General features: G+C 50.4%; 2 protein-coding genes across 3 annotated transcripts in view; one reads left to right on the top strand and one right to left on the bottom strand.

Annotated features, from left to right (window-relative positions):
* Positions 1–20,770, bottom strand: part of RIMS3 (regulating synaptic membrane exocytosis 3) — an 81,264-nt gene that overhangs the window by 37,923 nt on the left and 22,571 nt on the right. The gene's annotated exons all lie outside the window — the stretch shown is intronic.
* SMAP2 (small ArfGAP2) lies at positions 1,585–20,592 on the top strand. 2 transcript variants are annotated; one of them, XM_054086155.1, is made up of 10 exons: positions 1,585–1,760; positions 14,616–14,749; positions 15,264–15,349; positions 16,176–16,254; positions 17,063–17,149; positions 17,588–17,669; positions 18,161–18,261; positions 18,376–18,541; positions 18,797–19,119; positions 19,527–20,592. In XM_054086155.1, exons 1-10 carry the CDS (start codon positions 1,658–1,660, stop codon positions 19,650–19,652), a joined length of 1,287 nt encoding a protein of 428 aa, XP_053942130.1. In that variant the 5' UTR covers positions 1,585–1,657; the 3' UTR covers positions 19,653–20,592. The 2 variants fall into 2 exon arrangements, with proteins under 2 accessions (XP_053942130.1, XP_053942131.1); XM_054086156.1 differs by lacking the exon at positions 1,585–1,760 and adding an exon at positions 11,234–11,382 and having other exon boundaries at positions 19,527–20,588.

The raw sequence follows: 20,770 nt of genomic DNA on the forward strand, positions 1-20,770 counted from the left end.
CAACCTGGGACGGGGAACGCCGATGGACTCCTGCCCTCCCTGCTCCTCCGATGGGCAGCGAGAGCCGCTCCAAGCTTTGAAGTGCTTGTACCAAAACCTGAGGGCTTGGGACAAAATTCCTTTCAGCTTTTGGCTGAGAGCACCTTGCTTGCAGAGCACCTCGATTGGGATCCTCACCGTTCATGGAGCCACTGGGATGTTTCTACTGGTGCCCCAGTGCCAGTACCGAGCCCGGCGCCTTTCTGGGCCACCAGGGGTGCTTTAGGAAGAATTATGTAATTTCAAGTATTTCTCCAGTTATTCCTTAATGATATATTTTTCTCTCCTCCTGATGCCATCACACATTTGGTTGCAGCTTGTCACCTATGACCGTTGCTTGGGTTCTCCCCCAGCCTCCCCCAGCCTGGACATACCAGGGTTTGCTTTATGATCTCCATTTTCCCAGACTTTTTCTGCCCTGTACTGGTTTGAGCTGGGACAGGGTTAATTCTCTCCCTAGTAGCTGGGATGGGCTGCCTGTGTTTTGGATTTGTGCTGGGAACAGCCTTGATAACACAGGGATGTTTTTATTATTGCTGAGCAGCCCTTGCACAGCGTCAAGGCTGTTTCTGCTCCTCACATCGTGCCACCGGCAAGCAGGGAAGGGACAACCAAGGGGCTGGGAAGGGACACGGCCAGGACACTGACCAAAGGGATATCCCACACCAGAGAGCATCGCGCTCGGCACATGGAGCTGGGGGGGAAGAAAGGGGAAGACATTCGGAGTGATGCCATCCAGAGGGACCTGGACAGGCTGGAGAGGTTGGCCTCTGCAAACCTCAGGAGGTTCAAGGAGGCCAAGGTCCTGCACGGGGGTCAGGACAATTCCAAGCACAAAGCCAGGCTGGGCAGAGAATGGACTGGGAGCAGCCCTGAGGAGAAGAACCTGGAGGAGAAGAGGCTCCAGAAAGACCTTAGAGCAGCTTTGCAGGACGGAGAGGGGCTACAGGGAAGGGGAGAGGGGCTCTTGATCAGGGAGTGCAAGGACAGGACCCCCAGCCAGCCCCCTCAATCCCCTAAGCAGCACCTCCAGACCCCCCAGTTCCCTCCCAAATCCCCCTCCACCCAACAGCCAACCCCTCAAAACCTTCAGCGAGCCCTGCACCCTCCTACAGCCCCTCAGCACCTCTGCATCCCCCAATCCCCCCTGCACCCCCTCCAGGCCCCCAATCCCCCCAGCACCCCTGTACCCCACAGTCTCCCCTGTACCCCCTCATCCCCTCTTGCACTCCCCCAGCCCCCTAAGCCCCCCCTAACCCTCTGCAACCCCCAATCCCCCCTACACCCCCCTCCAGGCCCCCAATCCCCCCCAGCACCCCTGTACCCCCCCAATAAGCCCCCCGCGCTCCCCCTCCCGCAGCTCAGCCCGTCACGTGACCCTACCCATTCATGCCTCACCCGCCACAGCCCCGCCTCCCTCCCATTGGCTCGCGCTTGGGGGAGGGGGCCGCTGCCCCACAGCCAATCAGCGGCACGGAGGGGCGGAGCTAAGACTCGAGCACCCTCTCTGATTGGCTCCTCCCGTCTGACGCTCCGCCCCTCTCGGCCGGAAGCCGGAAGCGTTGGGTGCCGGGGACGGCGGCGCCGTGACCCGCGGGCGGGCAGCGCCGGCCGAGCCATGACGGGCAAGTCTGTCCGCGACGTGGACCGCTACCAGGCGGTGCTGGCCAGCCTGTTGGTGGAGGAGGAGAACAAGTTCTGCGCCGACTGCCAGGCCAAAGGTACCGGCGGGGCCTCCCCGCGCGCGGCGGGGCCTGGGGGCACCGGTGGGACCGGGGCCGCTGCGGTTGTCGCTGTCTCGGTGGGTTCTGGGATCCCTCTGGTGTGTCCCCCTCCTCCTCGGGGCACGGTTCCGCTGGCTGGGAATCTTTCGGGGTCCTTCCCTTTCTCGGGGGCCGGCCTCGCTGTCCGGGCCCACTCCGGTGCCCCCCCCCAACTAGGGACCGGCCCCGCCGTCCGGGGGCCTTCCAATGTCCCCCCCTCCTCCCCGGGGACCGACGCTGTCGCTCGGGATCCTATCTGTGACCCCACTCCGCCTTCCCCGAGAACCCGGCTCCACTGTCTGGGGTCTCTCGGGTGTCACCCCCCCCCTCCCCGGGGACCCGGCTCTGCTGTCCGGGCTCCCCTCGGAGTCCCTCTGGTGTCCCCCGCCTCCCCGGGGACTGGGGTTGATGCTGGGGAGGGCGGCTGCGTGTCCCCCAGGGGAGCTGGGGCGGGGGGGGGGGGGGGCTGCCCCCCCTGGCGAATTGGGGCGGGGGGAGTGGAGGGGGCAGCCCCTTCAGGGGAGCAGGAGGCAGCCCCCCAGAGCAGACGGGGGCACCAGTGCTGCCTGCTGGGCACCGGGAGGTTTAGGGGTTCCTGACACGGAGAGTCGCTTCCCCTGTGTTTGAGCAGGAGCTTGGTATTGGGGAAAACCCAGCCCAGACTTGGGTTTTAATTCAGTGAGGGGCTGTGCTGGCAGTGTGCAGTCAGAGACACAGGTCCCGATGCCTCCCTGAGCCCGCGGCTCAGCTCCTGCTCGTGGGGGAAGTGAGCCGAGAGGAAAGCTGCGTGAGATCCGCTTACGGACGCGCATCAGCTTTCTGGCTGTGCGGGGGCCTGACCTCAGCTGTCAGCGTGACAACACCTAATCTGTGCGGGGACTGCTCTGCTAGAGAAGTCTCATGTTAGAGGAACCTGGAACGCCGGCGTTGCGTAATTTTGGAGGGCATTCCGGCTGAGGAGTAACATCCTGTGAATCAGAGCTGTAGGGTGAGCAGCAGATCATCTCTAGAGTATCCGTAGTTGGAGATGCAGTGTGTAAGGAAAAGGAAGGAATTGTAACCTGGCCCCGGAACCAGTTTCTACTGAAGAATTCCATGTTTTGTCCCATGCTTCCTTTTCCACTTCATATTGCGTGTTGTAGTCCTGAAAGGAGAGGGAGTGGGGTAGAGAGGAGGGCAGGTGGAAGTGTCTGACTTCTAGAAAACAAAACAGATAAATACAATTCCTTGTTCTGTGGTGATGCAGATCCTTTCTGTGGGTTAAGATTATGCCCACCTAAAATCCTATTTTAATGAGCTGTGGTAATGATTTGGAGATCTGAACGCGAGGCTTGCTTCCCAGTAGCTGCACTGAAGGAACTCGGAGCAGGGCTACCTTTCCATGTCCATCTGTAAGCGGAGGAATTGGTCACCTCAGTGTGACCTGAAAAACTGCGGAGAGCACCACTGAACGGCATTAGAAATGCGGTTTGCTTTAAGCCCTGCTCTGAAAAAACACGAAGCCACAGTAACCTCATCGTAATACCCGAGCTGATCTTAGAGAGGTGGTGAAGTCTGAGTCGTGGTTCACGCTGGGCTTTGAGAGACCATGTAGGCTGAACATGGTGGTGCTGGCACGGAGCAGAATGTTCCTCTTGCTGGCAAGTCCCTTATCTCTGGGCCCTTAATGCCAGCACCAAGGGCAAAAATAACTGTTTTATCTCGTCTTGTGAGGCGTGAGAGAGGAATGTACACAATACGGAAAGCAGTTCTCATCGCGGTTACAGGTTACTTGTTTTGGTACGATTATGTATCTTCTCGTGATGATTGTACATGCGGGAAATGTGGTATTCCAGTGAATTATCTAGAAAAACCAAAGGGTAGGGTTCAGCATTGCTACTAAAGCTGGAAGCTTGTGGCTGGAAAGGTAGGTAGGTTGCATCAGTCACAAAGAGTAAGCTGCAGTGGTACTGAGTTACCTGGCAAAATAATTATCCACTAATGAGATTCGTCGGGATGAGAAATCTGATTCTTGAGGGCAACACAGGGAGTTTGTGGCCGCAGGAGGAGTGTGTGCAGTCAAAGCATTGTCTTGGGCTGCGTTTCGGTTCCTGTGGCTTAGCAGGGTGGTCTCCTTGCAAGCGATGACCAGAAAGGCCCGACGTCCTCACTGCTGCTGAAAGTACATGGTGCTGGGGTTGGTTGGTGGTGCAGGTGGTGTTCCTTGTGCCACCTCCTTCCTTTCTCAGCTCACATTCAAGATAAGGATTTTTGCGCAAGTCAGAGTTGAAGGCAGAGTAGGAACGTGGCAGCTCCTCCAGCACCTATCAAGACACTTTTACAATGAGGTGCTGGCTTTTGACCATCTGCTTTTATGCTGAAGTTACTGAGTTTTGTAGTGGTTCGCTGCTTGATCGGAGTGTTTCAAAGCCAGCATGACACATCCGCAGAGACTGTTCAGATGCCACCCACACTTCCATTATGCCTGTTCCCAAAACCAAACTACTCGCTGGGTTTCATGACTGCGTTTTTTCCACTTCTATATAGAGAACTGAAGGAGATTACGGTACCTGTTAGCGTGAGCTGCAGTGCTGGTATGAACCCGCTCAATTCCATGCTCTACAGCAATTCAGTGTAGGGGTAAAAGTCCAATTTCCAGGAACATCAGCTTTGGTTTTGGCTGCTGGTCAGGCCCTGTGCTCTGGGACCAGCAGAGCAAACATGCTCTTGTTGGCTCTGCCCTGTGGATGAACAGTTGCGTTTCTCCCATCTTTTCCATCCTCAAAGCAATTGCTGAGCGAGAAGGTGGTCATCTATTCTTGTCTTTACTTGCTTTCCATCAGGCAGTGCCTAAAAGTGATTCCTAGTCCAGCTTGCATCTCTTAAGTGCAGTAAGGGGGGAAAATTGGTTTCTCCAATCTATTCTCCTTCCCTCAACTGTCTGGGATTCAGGTAACTTCTGTGGGGCACATTGCTCTTCTAAGGCATTCCTTTTGATCTGCTCCTGGCAACAGCAATGGCTTCACATGCTTTCACTGCGTAATTTTACAGTAAGTGTGACCCAGATGAGCCTGAAAGGAGAACGGCAGAAGCACACACCCGATGCCCACCCTCTGGGCTTCCCTGGGCAGCTGTTAATGTTCCGTGGCTAAGTTGGAGGTGGGGGGGAAAAGGACAAGGAAAGTGGGAAAGCAAGCTGAGGGTGGGTTTTCCTCGGCAGTAACTAACACTACAGTAGTTAGAACCTCTGTTTTTGGAGGAAGTTGGGTGAGATATCTCACCGCCCTCTTCCTCTTTGCTTTGCAAACTTTTTGTCCAAAGTAACTGTGGGTAAGCTGGGGCGTTGGGTGAAAAGCACAGGTAGTAAGTAGTGCATCCTGTGCAAAGCGGAGCAAGGCCAGTCTGCTTTCTGGCAGTGGAGCTGCAATGGGAAAACTTGTGTGTATGAGAGGGATCTTCATTGCTTGACTAAAATGGGCCTCAGGAGCTCAGTGCAGCCTCTTAGGACATCGCCCAGCTGTGTTAGGCACAAACAGAACCACTGATTTCTCCTGGCAAGCGCTACCAAAGGGTACTCATCTTGGTGGTTTTCACCTGCAGCTCTGGATGCTATCACGATGCTGGTACTGCTGATGAAACACAGTGATCCAGCGTGGAGTCCCAGCAGCAGTGACACCTCCAGTGACCTCTCTCAGCACTGCCCTGCATGGCTCAGGTGGTACAGTGCTGTCTCTGCTAACAGCTGGAGTAATAAATTACCATAACTCTCTTTGTTGTATGAATCACTTAAACAAAACGCCTTAAAGAAGCTCATGATGAGTGAGAGTGGGATCTCTTCTACCAGTGCATTTCTCATGGCGAGGGGCCTCCTGAGCACAGTTGTGTTGCTGGCAGGGTTTCATGTGTCTAAGAGTGTGGCTATCAAGTAGTCTGACCATGCTGAGTGTCAGAAGATGTGCTGCTGAGTGTCTTTCTCTGAGTAGCTGGAGGGATGTGATGTAGTGGGTGCAAGCTGGACTTGACCTAAGCATTCAGATGCTTTCCAGTAAATGGAAAATGCCCTGTGTTGAGTAATGCTTACGTTAACTGGATTTTTCTCTGCTTTTTTTTACTCTAAAGCTCTGTGCTGACGTTGTGTAATGTACAGCTAATTCTGTTTGATTCTCTCCTTCTCCCAAACTCTTCCCCTCTGCTCTTCCAGTCCTATCTATCCAACAGGCTCCTTGGATCCAGTCTCGTTGACATCAGAACGGCAAGTTCCTCCATGGGCGCACCAGCGAGGACTGCTCTGTCTGTCCATCAGTTAAGGTTGCCCTGTGCTCCTCCTGGTTTGTCTGACTCTTCCCTTCATCCCTCATGTCTTGTGAGAACTGTGGGTTCCATGCCAGAGTCAACCCCTTCTTCCGCCTGTAGTGGTTGCATGGGAAACTATTACTGAACACAACACAAACCCACATCTATTTTTTTCAAGCAACTTTTCCTGAAACAGGTTAGAGTTTCGAAAATACCTGTTAGGAGGTGGTTAAATAGTGAATGGGAAGCAGGAAGATCAGGATAAACAGCTTGATGCTGGAGTAGGTGCAGTTAAGGAAGGACGAATTCTAGTGCAATGAGGGGGTTAGCTTATTACAGTTGGTTTAGTCCAGCTAAACTGGTATTAATATTAAACAGGTTGCTAATATTCAGCAAAAATCTGTTGTGACTCAACTCCTCCATCAGCAGACGATTGAATCGCAGTGGAATTTCCTTTTTGGTAAAAGCGATAAGAGAAGCAACTTTTTAAATAGCTGCTCAGAATTGCATGTGATGGAGGAATGATGACTGTGGGAGCGCTGAGCAGTGGGCAGCGATGGGTGCTGCTTGCCTGCAGTGGGCTTCAAAAACCAAAGCGGTGGCACTGAAGCTTCTCAGCTTAGAAAATCTTGTCTTGGGAGAGAGCTCACTCCTGTGCAATGGAAGCTTGCCAGGGCGGATGCACACGTGCTTGTATACTCGTTTTAGTTTTGCAGTCACAATATTCTGTGGTTATCTCAGCCAGCACTGTATTTTCTCTTCTGCTTTTGAACTGTTCTGCTCTTCTCAAGTCAGATTTAGAAGGAACAGGCTTGCGTATCAAGCAGCATTAATGTCAAGAGAGTGTAAATGTTCCGGTATTGACATTGCTGGTGAGGCTGGCATTATCCCTTAGTGATTTTTCATCTGAGCGGTGCTGGCAGCACGGTGTGAGATCCTGACTGGGAGGGAGCACAGCTCTGTCCAGCTGTGAGCCTGGCCCTACACTTGCCCACTTCAAATAAGTTGTAAATTCCTGTTCAAGCCACAGAGCGAGGGCAAAAAGCATCAGTGGGGTCTTATTCTGGGATCGATTTGTGCTCAGGAGAGTTATAGGAAGATATGCTTTAAGAGAGATGCAGAGCTGTGACTCACATACAGGGATGCATCTCTGCATCTGCCAGAAATAGATAACAAAGGTAATCCTGCAAGCAGAGGGCATCTCGGCAAACCACGTCAGCTTTCACAGCGATGCTCTGCTGTACCAGGGCATTGACTCCCCCCTCAGGAAGCGGAGAGTGCCTGTGTAGCAGAGGCTGTAAATAAAGGGTCCAGAAGTGCCATGTGATTCTCTGAGCATTGCTGCAACTTTAGGAGAAGTTTGTTCCTATAGTAACTGCCGGAGGGATTACATAAGGTATCAAACGCACTCAGAACTCGTGTGCCAGCCTCTTCAGACACTGCCTCTGCAAATTAAAGGTAATTCATCGTTCAGAATGCAAGTAGGTTATCAAAACCAGCTAGAGAATCAAGAATAGCTTTGGTCTCCTTCAGGTTGATCCAGAATAGCGATTCCTTCATGCGTCCCAGGAAATCTAGGGCAGAAAGTTGGAGCTTTTAAGAGAAACTGTCTTGGAGCAAAGCTTCCTCTGAGTGCGAAGCTGGATTTACCTGTGCTGCAGTCGGACTTTCAGTGCCTTCTTAAACTGCTTACCTCTATTTTTGGCAAAACGTGCCATTCCTTACCGGCCAGGTTATGCCCTTTCCTGTCAATGTAAGGTCCTTTCTTCTGACTTTGATGGTGAAAAACAGTTCCTCTCTAGCTCCAGGTATTGAAGAGAGACTCAATCAAGCAAAAAGTGGCCACGAGCTGACTCCTTCCTCTTTTAGGAGGTGTTTCAAGGACTTAGCAGCTTCCTCATGTCTCCACAACTCAGTTGAGACTGGAAGGTCGGATCTAAATGTTTTTAAACTGCAGTGCAGCATTAAAGCTGTGTGAGCAGATGTCTTGTAAGAGGTTTGACAGTGGCGATATTCCAAGTTGAATTTTGATGATGTCAAACAGTAATGACTGAGTTTCCATCGCGCTGTTCTCTTTACATGCAGATGTGGGTATAGGGGTGGTGTTCACCTCTTACCTAAGGGTTTTTGCATTTCATGTCAGTTCAGGCCTTAATCTGCTGCCTTAAACCTGGCAACTCAGGCTGACCTGTCTGTAATGATCAGATGTCTGTTACTTGGCCTCTGGAACACTGAAATCCTGATTTCTGGTATTGACCATCTACGTGCTGGCACTCTCACTGTGCTGACCTTCACTGGAAGCACATGAACTGGGGAACGTGGCTGATTTTTATGTACTTTTAGGCATTGTGGTCACCAGTATTGGTCATGTTAACCAGTCCTATTCTTAGAGCATCTGCTTGAAGTTGTTGCTGTCACACTTTATTTACTGAAGTATTAACCATCATTTTTTTAAACAGCAGGGAGGACCTACGCTGCTGTTGACAGGATCTCTTTTAATTTCCTCCACTTTGCTGCAGCTGTATTTTCACTGTCGCAGCACCTTTTCCAAGAACAAGATGGTAATGATAAGACCAGCATTGCGGGCTGCTTCTGCAAGCTCACCGCTACTCAAAGTTAGGTCAAATGTTGCTGTGGAGCTGCCTTCCGAGGCCACCAGGCACTCAAATGTTCTCTGTTTCTGATAAACGAGTGAAGATTCAAAGTCTGTTCCTGACAGGAGGCAGGGCCAGCTCCAGGCAGCTTGGTCTGTCTCGGCCAGTAAGGCACCTGTAGGGAACGTGATGCGCTGGGGAAGGGGAGGGTACACTGCTGCTAATACAGCCAAGAAAATTTTTAAGGCAAAGCTCCAAGCCGTTGTTGGAAGCAATATTCTCAACCCCCGTAGATGCCTCTGGCTCTTCCTTTTTCCTGCAGAGTGGCTAAAGCTTGTAATTACTGCAGCAATCTTTTAGTGAACGAAAAAAACAAGACAAAGAAATTCCCCAAACCAGCCCTTTCCTCTCTCAAAGGGTGGCATAAAGCTGAGTTTTCAACCACTAAACTACTTAATTGGGCATATATCCCTGTCAAACTCCCTTGTTAAGAGCTTTTTGTCTTTAGTATCCCTGTTTCACTGGGTTCCACTGGCTTCCTGAGGACTGCACAGAGAGCTTCGTGTGGTACCCAGTCTGGGTGCCGCAGGTATTAGCGCTTCACAAACCTCGGCTGGGTCTGTGAACCCTGCATCGGGATGCGTGCTCAGGGCAGTAAGTGATTGGTCTGTGTTAATAACGAAAGAGCATAATTTAGAGGTTGTGAAGTTGAGTTTAACTGGCTTTTACTCCCTAGCGGAGTTCACCTTGTTTTCCCACACTGGTCTGAACACTTCATTGTAGAACAGACCCCTGCAGCGAAGAGCAGAGGAAGCTGTTTTGTAAGACAGCCTTTGTCATAGCTTTTCTATGAGCGGAATGAATTTCAGCAAGTCATTAAGCAATCTCTTTCCAGAATAAGGAAACCACAAGTCAAAGGAAGGTCTTGGATACTTGGTAATTTCCTCATTTGGCTCTGCAAAAATCCGGGCTTTTCAGCTTTGACTCTGAGAAATTTCCAAGCAATGGCTTGAGTGAGAGGATGTGAATGTCACCTCGCAGGGATTATCCTGCTCCAAGGAGGATTTCCCACATCCACTTCCCCCGTGTGCGCTGAGAGGGGGCGGCTGTACGATGCCCTGGTCCAACACATGCAGCAGTGTTCGGGATCAATGGGTTGCGCAGGCACATCTCCCTCCTGCAGCTGGGCTTTGCGGGAGTGCTTGCAGGCAGGGAGCCTGCGAGGCAACGGGCTGTTTGCGCCGAGAATATTTCATTGGGCTTTGAATAGCGATGCGCTCTCCTTCCTGCCTATGAAAGCATCTATTTTTTCCTGACCTCCCGTCTCAAAAGAGCAGTGGCTTTGCAGCCAACTTCTGTTTTATTTTTAAATGCCTTCTGGAAGGTTATTACCCGAGAAACTTGCACCAGTAGCTTAAACCAAAATCTATTTCCTGAATAAAGGGTGAGGAGCGAATCCCCTGGGGATCTCTTGATTAAGAACGGTCAAGGGTGTGAACTTTCAACAGGTGACTGAGATGTGAAGTGGACGAGCCAGGCTGTGCTGGGGTTTAAAGGGAGTTGGGAGCCTTTTCAGGAAGAGTGGATCATTCAGGCGATGATTCTGGCTTCGATGCTAACTGAAGCTGGTGTGACCAGCTTGGTATGCAGTGTTTATTTTGACAGGCTGGGATATAAAGCAGACTGTGAAACTTGTCTCCTGGAAGTGCTGCTTGGGCAGCTGAGTTTCTCGCACCCAGCTTTCTGCTCTCTGCTGGCTGGTGGTGCATCCTCGCTTAGGAATGCACTAAGAACTCAGTGCAGCTTTCTAAAATGAAAACTGACTGAGCCAGAGATGCTTTTGAGCTCGTGATCTCCCTGCCACCACTGCCAGGCTAGGAACGTATCCCAAGGTGGTCTGAGCTGGCCTTCGTGGTGTGCCAGAACTGAGGGTATAGTTGGACTCTTCAATCTGGTTTGATTCTTCCTCAAAACTGTCATTCTCTTTAATCTCCTGCTCACCTGCAGAGGGTTGACATCCTCCAGGAAGGATTTGTACACGTATGAGGTGAGGTCCAAGAGCATGAGATGCTTAATCGGAACAGAGCAAGGTCTGCCCAGCTCAGGTTAGTGCCGAGTCACTTGCTTACCATGGGTGTTAAAAGTATCCCTAAGATTGAAACAAAAGGGACTGCAGCATCAGGCAGATGGTTCATACTGGTTGTCGTTGCAGCACACTCCCAGTTTCGCAGGTGGGAAGTGAGTTTTCATTTCAGCCCAAAGCTCTCTGGCTGTGAGGATGCCAGCCCCAAGGAAACTGTTTTTATAACAGCAGCGAGAGCATTCATGTGAGAACCAATTTCTTTCATTTTTCTTTCTGGTGGTTTAAGAAGGTAAATGTTTGTTAGCCTTCTCCTAAACCCTTCTGCGTGTAAGGGCTAAAGTGCCCGTGACCCTCTCAGCAGCAGAGGGCAACGTGCTTGCTGTGTCAGGGCGTGTGCAAAGGCTGCAGTGGAAGATAACGCTCCATGGCAGCTCTAGCGCTGTTGATAAACACCGCTGTGTGGGTCTCTGAAGGGTCTTAGTGATATAAAACCATGTTCCACTGAAAAATTGTGCCCTGAACTTCTCCAAAGGTATTTTGCCCCTTCTGTCAGTGCTCAGTCACTGTAGTTTCCGTAGAGTCTTCAGCTCGGCTTAGTTTTTGGGAAGTTGAATGCTGTACCATGTGGTCTGTAAGTACCATCTGGGGCTTTCTGCGAGGCAGTCACCTTGAGAATGACATGTGAAACTGTGGGGAAATGACTGCACAGAGTTGTCCCCAGCCAGATCTGCACTGGGCATTTCCTCCTGTGATTTCGGGTGTGAGCTGCTCAGAAGAGGGAAGTGGGTGGCTTGTTTACATCTGCACCAAACCCACACCCCTGCCTATGAAACCAAGTGCTTTAGAAGACATGAAATGGTAAAAATGGTGGTTTAGTGTAGTGGTTGGGGACGTTAGATCCTAGCAAAGCTGGGGGTCTCGTAAGAGCCTGTGTTGGGCCAGCGCCTCAGCATGTTGCATCTGGCCCAGCTGAGCCAGGGCATCCGGGCTTTAGTGGCAGCCTGGTTAGGATGGGCTGTCTCACTTGGGATACGCTTGCTTTTGGCAAAAGGAACCCTGTGATGTTCCTCACTGCCCTCGTTTGCCTCACACTGCAGGTGACAGGCTTCTGTTCTGCTCAGCATGGATTATTCAAGCAGCATCTCTTTCCCTGCTGGCTTGAGCCTTGCTGTGCCAGCCCTTCACTGCTGTCGAGGCGAGTGGTTTGCATGTGCAGCTGCTAAAGTCCTTTCTCGCTCTCGAGGGGTGTAGTTTGTTCCTCTTTTTTTATCACAGTGTTGGTAGAATACAGGGCTGTGTAACTAGGCTGAAGAAATCACTAGTTGTAGCCAATAGCATGGCATGTTGAGACAGATTTCAAGCTCGTGCCTTGCAGAACTGCAGAGCTGGCAGCGTCTTGCAGAACTGTCCGAGTGGCCTGCTTGTGTGGCTCTGGAGTCACCACCGTGTCCAAGCAGGCTGCTGAACTTTTGGGATCGCTGTCTTCCTCCTGGCTCTGGGCAAAACTGGCCCCTCACCCCCAAACTTGTGGCGTTTCCTCTCATCTGTGTCTCTGAAGCCTTTCTTACAGCACCCCCTGGCCCTGCAAGGCATAAGCATCAGTGGGGAGAACTGCCCTTGGCTATGTCATGTGTGTTTATCACCAAACCAAACGCTGGCTGCCAGGAGGATTTTTGAAAGCCTACGTATTAGTTTTTCTAACATTCACGGGCACAAGGAAGCTGCTTCAGTACTGGGATCTGCCAGCTGCAGCCGTGGTCGGCTGATATTCCTGTGCTCAGCTCTTGCTGTTTCAGACCCTGTGTCACAAATGGAGTGAACACCACAGCAGGGTGGGCGTAACGCTGTCCCCTGGAAACGCTCTCCTGTGTGGCATCGCAGGCGGGGAGGTTGCAGTGGCTTGAGGCAGCACATGTGATGAGGCAGTGAGCTGATTACTACAGCCCTGATGTAGTATCTAGCTGCCTGGTAATCCTTTTAGTCCTATAAAGGCTAAATATATCTAGAATTTAAATGTAACCTTGAATCTCAGGCTTAATCCTGCCAGCGGTCTCACGTTATGGCTTTCAGGGTGTATCTGGGAGAGAACTCCACGAATAAATCAAATGAAGGATCAGGGTTCCTGGCTTCGCCTTGGTGTAATGCCCGACAAGCCCGGTGTTCCTGTGCTTTGCTCAGTAACTGGCAAACTTAGATACTTCTAAACATGTGGGCACCTATTTTGATGCGTTCAGCCCTGGATTTTGGTGGGTGTAATAAAGGAACTGGGGCATGGCAGGAGTCTGCTCCTGTTACAGTCTTCACCAGAGGCTGTTCCTAACCTGGGAAGTAGCTTTGATCAACTTTGTTAAATTAGCGTCATTCTGAAGGGTAGCTCTTCTAGTGTGAAAGCAATGGCAGGCCAGGCTTAATAAAGGCTTTTTAAAAGCCACACCTTGAGTTAGCTGGGATGGGCACTGGAGGGAGGTCAGAGGCTGCCTGCCTTTGCCCTGGAAGGGGTCATGAGCCACAGATTGCATTAGCAGCTCTGAATCCCTTGGGATACTCTAGAGTTTCCCAGTAAATAGGAATTAAACTGTTAACGACTTTCTAGCATATCTAAGAGTCAAATACAGCACTGCTTTTTTCGGGCTTTGAAATTGCGCTTCCCCCCTCTCCCCTCCCACCTCAGCCTCATTAGTTTGCAGCTTGCTATTTTAGCTGTGGCGAGGGGAGGCAGAATAGCTTTTCGACTGCAATAACGCCCTTAGACCCTATAAAAAGGGCTCAGTGCAGTTTAGTGGAGGCGATCGTATCCCTTATTCAGCACGTGGCTTTGCTGTGGCTGTTTGGCCCATGACCTGTAGAGAATGATGTCCAGCCCGTGGTGGGAGGTGGCCACGATAGCTGCGTAGCTGGCTGGCAGCTTTCACCAGGTGATTTAGTTGTGAATCCTGCTGGTCTTGCACTGCAGAGGGCTCCTTCCCAAGCCTGTCTTCCTGTGGTGGGACAGAGGGGTGCGATGGCCAGGGTTTGGCCCTGGCCGGAAGGAGGCCATGGTGATGGGAGTTCCCATGGACCTCTGCCATGCCCTGGGGAAGGCATCACCAGATTTCCTGTGTGTGCAGTGAGTAAAACTGAGCTTGTTCGTCTTACCCTTGTGGATTTTCCCTGGCATGATCTCCCTTCTACACCTTGGAGCTCTCCTGCCTGCCTGAAAGCCGCATGCAAACTGTTTTGAATCCGATTACAGCTGTAGAAACTGCGGAGTGAACTAACTGATCATCAGCCCTGTGCCAGGATTGTGGCTGGGGGTTCTGCCCCCAGCTCTGCTTTTGGGGGCCGGGGTCCCGGGCTGTGCCTGTGCTGCTCCCCTTACTTGGCTGTCGCTTCCTGGCCCAGACTACAGGAGCTTTGATGCTGCAGTCGGTATCTCAAATGCCAAGTGTCTCATGCTGCTTTTCCTAGGCCAGTAGTGAACATTCTGGAGCCAATTCTCTTCAATAAGGTTATCTGAGAGTTTCTCCCCGACAAAGCAGGAATACAGGCTTATATTGACACAACTGCTACATCAGTTCAAGCAAGATGAAGTGAGGGTTTTATGGTGTCTTGGGTGGTCTGATTGCCTATTTTCTTTCCTCCTCCTCTTAAGAGTCGTCTGCCTTGAGTAGACCTCTCAAAATGGAGGAGGGAGGCAATAAAATATAGCTCTAAGTATAACGATTGGGAGACAGCCTTTAAACATCCTGCTGGTGTGAAATTCCCACTTCTGATCTGGATGCAAATGTAAACCCCTCAGTCCCAGTTCGCTTGGTGCAATTTCTCAGTTGCTCGAGGCACCTGCTGATTGACTTGATGGTGTGAAACGCTTGTGTCTCTTTGCAGGGCCACGATGGGCATCCTGGAATATCGGTGTATTTATCTGTATCCGTTGTGCCGGCATCCACAGGAACTTAGGAGTTCACATATCCAGGGTGAAATCTGTCAATCTCGACCAGTGGACACAGGAACAGATACAGGTAATGGGAGGGAAATGTGCAGTGTGGTTCTGTTGGTGGGGCTTGTTGAGCTTGGAAATAAAGTCTGAGCAGGCCAGAGACTCGGGAAGTGAAGTGGGGAGGGAGGTATCAAGATAGGTTGGATTGAGAGGGGAAATATCCTGGCTTCAGGCTCAGTGGAGGGCAAAGACAAACAACTGAGTTTCTGTGAAACCTTCTTGAGGCTTCCAGAAGGCAAATCCTGGTCTTCCAAAGTGACGGTGGGTTGCTAATGTGATGTTTATCTTGTCTTTGAATAAATATTGTACGGTGGTGCTTAGGATTGGTTAATTGTACGAGGGGCGTCTTAGCAACTGCATCGGGGATTCCCAGTGAGGAGGGGAGAGGGGCTTTTGGGTACAGAACAGACTTCAGAAGTCTACACTTGCCTTCTAGCTAACTGGCATAGACTCAAGCTGGTAGCTTGGCGTGCTGGTGCGTGTGAGAACTTTAATACCTGTGAAACAAATGGTTCAAGAATTCTTTTGAATTGCAGTGCATGCAAGAGATGGGAAATGGAAAAGCGAATCGTCTTTATGAAGCCTACCTGCCAGAGAACTTCAGGCGACCTCAAACAGATCAGCATCCTTTCTTCCTTTGCTGCTGAGGAAACGTGGAGCCTTTTCATCTTATCGCTTAGTAGCTGCACTGCACAGGAGGTTTAATTTCATGTTCCTGGGCGTCAACTGTGGGAAGAAGTTCCTAGCTAGGCACCCTCCGAGCACTGCTTCACCTGCAGGCTGCTGGCTTACAGGGCGAAGCAGAGGAGGGCTAAAAGGGTGGAGAACTGGAACACAAAAGTTCCAGCCTGAAGCCACTGCATGAGATGCACTTTAGGATCTGTGGCAAATAGGATTGACTTTAAAAAGTGCTGAGCATTTAAAAGTCTCAGTGGAGACAGATAAAATGATTTAACGCTTCTGAAAAATTAATCTGTACCTTTTAGCTTTCAGGAGGGATTCTAGATGCCCAGTGTGACAGGGGTGTAGGGATGTGAACCTGAACTACAGGAGCACCTCTCCAACATCGTTTCTTTTATCTTAATCTGGCAGCTGAGGTTACTTTGTATGCATTTCTCTGACCACTGTGTGATTTGAGCTAATGACGTCTGTGCTCTTAAGCAATGGTTGAAGTAAATATACATCAGTCAAGAAAATACCCTAGGAATTTCAGCCCTGATATAATGTACCTTTTATAGCACCATCGTGCTTGGAATAACCCATGGGCAACAATGGAGTAGCTAAAGTAGTTGGATCCAACACTAACTTATTTTAAGAAAGTTACTGCTGGAAATGCCATTTAAAGAGGCATTAGTTTAGTTACAGCCTGTACCTTGTATCCACGCGTCAAATAATTCCGCATAAGTCTTCTATTCTTGAGTCATTTGTCTTTAACAAGCTGCTTGCAGAGCTGTGGAGAGCTTCATTCGGGATAAATATGAAAAGAAGAAATATATGGACCGTAGTATTGACATCAGTGCATTCAGGGTTAGTTTCTAATCACTTCTACGGAATGCATGTGAAGATATGTGTGTGTCTGTCTCATGAGTAAGCAGTGACAATGAAAATAGGTCTTTTAAATGTTTCCTGTATTGGTGGCTAATCTCTGCGAGGCTTATTGCCTTCAGTCATTCTGCAGAAGGAACTTAAATTGGTGGGAATCTTTGAAGACCATCTTGTCCAACTCCTTGTTTAGAGCAGGACTGGCTTCAGACAGGGTCCAGAGGAGGCCACGGAGATGATCCAAGGGCTGGAGCACCTCTGCTGTGAGGACAGGCTGAGAGAGTTGGGGTTGTTCAGCCTGGAGAAGAGAAGGCTGTAGGGAGACCTTAGAGCAGCTTCCAGTGCTGAAAGGGGCTCCAGGAAAGCTGGGGAGGGACTTTTTACAAGGCTGTGTAGTGATTGGAGAAGGGGGAATGGCTTTAAATTGAAAAGGGGAAGATTTAGATTAGACATGGGGAAGAAATTCTTCACAATGAGGGCGGGGAGGCCCTGGCCCAGGTTGCCCAGAGCATTGTGGCTGCCCCATCCCTGGAGGGGTTCAAGGCCAGGTTGGATGGGACCCTGAGCAACCTGATCCAGTGGGAGGTGTCCCTGCCCATGGCAGGGGGTAAACTAGATGGGCTTTGAGGTCCCTTCCAACTGAAACCATTCTGTGATTCTATGAAATACAGGCCTTTAGCTGTACTTTTGAGGCTTTTGTGATGAGTAACAGTATCATGTAAAGCTCTGTCTGACTTTCTCTTGATACGATATGAGTTTTGACGCTCACGTCAGTGTTTTTTTTCCCTTGCAGAAAGAAAAGGATGACAAATGGAAAAGGAGTAATGAGCCAGTATCGGAAAGGAAACTGGAACCTATTGTCTTTGAGAAGGTGAAAATGGTAAGACCAAAAGGCGAGGTTGTGGGTCAGTTGTAAAGATCTCAAGCAGAACAGAGGTAATCCAGCTTGATATGGAAGCATTTGTTCTGGCCACAGTCATTGCAGTGGATGCACTGAGTCACGCTAATGGTAGTAGCTTGTTTGCCACTGCTCATCCAGATACTAAGCAGACCCATTCTGCCTCACAGTGCGGAGTGGATTGGAATCCGGCTACTCTTTGCTTAGCTTTCCAGCTTGAGCAGCGGGAGCATGCTTCAATTTGTTTCCAGCATTATGGGACAACAGAACAGCTAGGCAATACTTGCTCTGAAATTCTGTTTGTTTTCAGAGCGCTTATGACCTCTGGAAAAGGATGTTAAGGGTTAATCTCTCATTAAAGCCTCTAATGTATCAGAGTAAACCCAAATTTAAATGAGACTTCTGGTGTTTTCTCCCTAGCCTCAAAAGAAAGAAGAAACACAGCAGTCTAGAAAAAGTTCTCCTAAATCTACTGAGCCAGTAATGGACTTGCTAGGACTCGGTAAGAGCCTTTCCAGCCTTATCACGCTTATTCCAGTGCCCTGCACACCAGCTTTGATCCTGTGAATTCAGTGAGCTCGTAGTACTTATTTTCTGTGTCAGGTGAACAGTAGCTGATAGGAACACTGGAGAGTTTTGCTTAAACTACTACAGCACAATGTAAGTGCAGCATTGAGCACTGCAGCAGAAATGGTTTTCCTTTTGCCGGTGCAGTGGTGGTGCCTGTAGTGTTGCGGGAGCAGCTGTAGTGGTCTCCAGGCACCATGTGGTTCCTGGCTGCTCTGAGGTTAACAGGATAGAGATGGCACAGGGCACTTCCTTGGGCCTGAGCCAGTTCCTTCTCAAAACCAGAAGGACAAGCAAAGAGCTGGCAGCGTGGCTTGGCTGAAGCCAACGGTTCAAGTCACTGGGTTGAGCAGCATATGTGCAAACTGCTGCCCCTTGGCCTGAGGCTGTCGGTGTGGACATCCCTCATGACTCTGTCTCTCCTAGATGTTCCTGTGACAACCGCGGTTACAAACGGCAGGCCGAGCAGCTTAGAGAAGGATCTAGATCTTTTTGCATCAGTAGGATCAAACTCAGACTCCAGGAAGGTAAGCAGGGAACATCGGGGCTTGACAAAGCCCAGCCTGGTGCGTGACTGGGATGATCTGTGTCCTGCCCTAGTGCTGAACGCAGCCGTGGCTCTTGTGCTGTCTCCATTTCAGATCACTGGCTCTATGCCAACATCTGGAAGTGCTGGTTCTGTTCCTGAAAACCTGAATCTCTTCCCTGAGCCAGGAGGCAAAGGGGAGGAAGTGGGGAAGAAGCAGCTCTCTAAAGACTCCATCCTCTCCTTGTACGGCTCTCAAACACCTCAGCTGCCTGCACAAGGTAACAGATCTCAGAATAGAGCTGTTGAACACAGCACACTAATTCCGAGTGGGTGGGGTGTCCTGATAGCTGACAAGCAAGGATGTGCGAATGTAGGTGGTCCTTCTTGAGAACTGGTGAGTAGCATAATGAGCTTAGTCTGGCTGTCATGGCCAAGTGAGCGCTGTGATAGTCTCTGATTTGAAGGTCAGCATTTCAGCCGCTGACAACGAATGCAACAGTTCTTCCCTTCATTGCGTCTCTGCCTTTTTTTAGGAGCAATGTTCATGGCCCCGGCGCAGATGGCATATCCTGCAGCAGCGTATACTGGCTTTCCAGGAGTGGCTCCCTCCAGCAGCATAGTGGGAGGCATGATGGCCCCATCGGTGGGAATGATGGCCCAGCCTGGAGCTGCAGGGATGGTGGCTCCTATGGCCATACCAGCCGGATACGTGGGTAACGTGCAGGCAGCTGTCATCGGTGTCCCCAACGGCATGATGGCTGCGCAGCAGGCTGGCTACGTAGCTGGCATGGCAGCAGTTCCCCAGCCCGTCTATGGTGTGCAGCCAGCGCAGCAGCTTCAGTGGAACATTGCTCAGGTGAGGGGTGATCTGCCGCTGCCCTGGAGGTGGAGGGAGGGCAGGGGAGGGATGCACGTAGAATTAATCCTAGCCTGTGACCTCTTCCATAACCTGGCTCCTGGGGTTGGGTTGGGGTTGGTCTTCTGGGACTGCAGGCAAATGGACGGGGGTCAAAGAGGAGTAACTTCTTCAGAGGTTTTAGTGGTGGAGAACAAAAATCAGTGCAACATCAGCTAAAACTAGAACTTCCTCAGCTTGCTAGTTGGGCGTACGCCTGAGAAACCAGTGACTTCTGTTCACTGTAACTCTTTAGAAGAACTTGCTTTAGCCTGTAAGATGTTTGGGAGCAGGAGTTTTACCCTTCACTGCCATGGGCTGGCAGTCTCCGTGACAGAGCCTTGACTTCTCTCCTCTTCCCTTTGCAGATGACCCAGCAGATGGCTGGGATGAACTTCTATGGAGCTAATGGCATGATGGGATATGGACAGTCAATGGGTAGTGGAGGTGCCCAGGGAAGCAATCAGTCCCTCAGCACTCAGATGTGGAAATGATCCCTTGCGTTGTGACCATTTTTGCCTTCTGTTCTGTTCTTCAAAACTGCTCCATGAGACATTCAGGGTTTTTCTTTCCGGCTGGCTGCCCAGCCTGAGCCTCTTTCCATAACTGAGACCCATCTCTGCCTTTTCACTGTCAGACACGGTGAAACCTCATTGACCAGAACATGAGCTCCCCTTGTATTTAGCACAGTCAATGCACACTTCTGGGGTGGACCCCCTCCTTGCACAAACCTCCACTAATGCTTCTGGGTAGCACTTACCGTCCTGCTGGGCATCTGAGCAGAGGTGGGACTGAGGAACGTGGGAATCTGTACTCAACACTGCCTGTAAGGTCAGGCCTTTTAAGAGTCACTTAAACTCCAGTATTAGGAGGGGATTTGGTTAGCAGAGGGGTGGAAACCTTGTTTGGTGCTGAGGAACTGGATTTTAACCCAAGCCCAGGGGCAAGCAAGCCTTGCTACCTCTTCCCTTGAGTGGAGTTCTCCGGAGCTGAGGCCTTGCTGTGCTTGGCTCGCCAACCCTCATTGGAACCAAAGTCATTTTGAAGACCCCTCTCCCTCCCCCCGTGAGCAAGCAGGATTCTCGCACAGTGTGGGGGCAAGCTGTTTAGAATGTGAAACTTGCACTTCAGAGTGGCTTTTCTGTCTAATATGTGGTATTGATGTATTTAACTTTTAACGATCTAACTGAGAGTTAACTTATCAAGGGCTGAGAGCCCGCTGCAAGTTTTCTTACACTTTTAAAATGACTATGACATCCTAATTTATACTTTTTTCATATGTTTTGTTCCTGTGTAATCCCGGTACCCCTTACCAGCTCGCTTTTGACATTTTAATCTAGGCCTAAGAAGTGGGTGGGTCAGATTTCTTTTCTCATCTTCAGTAGAACACAGCTGCTTCAAGTCATCGGCGTGAGCAAGAAATCAGATTTCTGCGGTCTGCTTTACCCTGTGTATATGGAAATTCCCCAATAAAACATTGCGGTGAAACCTCAACTGACTTCTCTTGTTTATTAAACAGCAGAACAGATTGCGTTAAACACTGCTGTCACCCGTGCGAGTTGTTCACTTCAGGTGTGGGGGCTTGGAGCCTTTCATCCAAATCAGACCGACT

The sequence above is a fragment of the Cuculus canorus genome, chromosome 22, assembly GCF_017976375.1.
Source record: "Cuculus canorus isolate bCucCan1 chromosome 22, bCucCan1.pri, whole genome shotgun sequence".
Classification (NCBI taxonomy): domain Eukaryota; kingdom Metazoa; phylum Chordata; class Aves; order Cuculiformes; family Cuculidae; genus Cuculus; species Cuculus canorus.

Coding starts and splice junctions, on each gene's coding strand:
- SMAP2 (XM_054086155.1), top strand. CDS start 1,658: ATGACGGGCAAGTCTGTCCGCGACGTGGACCGCTACCAGGCGGTGCTG. Junction 14,750..15,263: donor GGACACAGGAACAGATACAG/GTAATGGGAGGG, acceptor TTTGAATTGCAG/TGCATGCAAGAGATGGGAAA. Junction 19,120..19,526: donor TTCAGTGGAACATTGCTCAG/GTGAGGGGTGAT, acceptor TTCCCTTTGCAG/ATGACCCAGCAGATGGCTGG.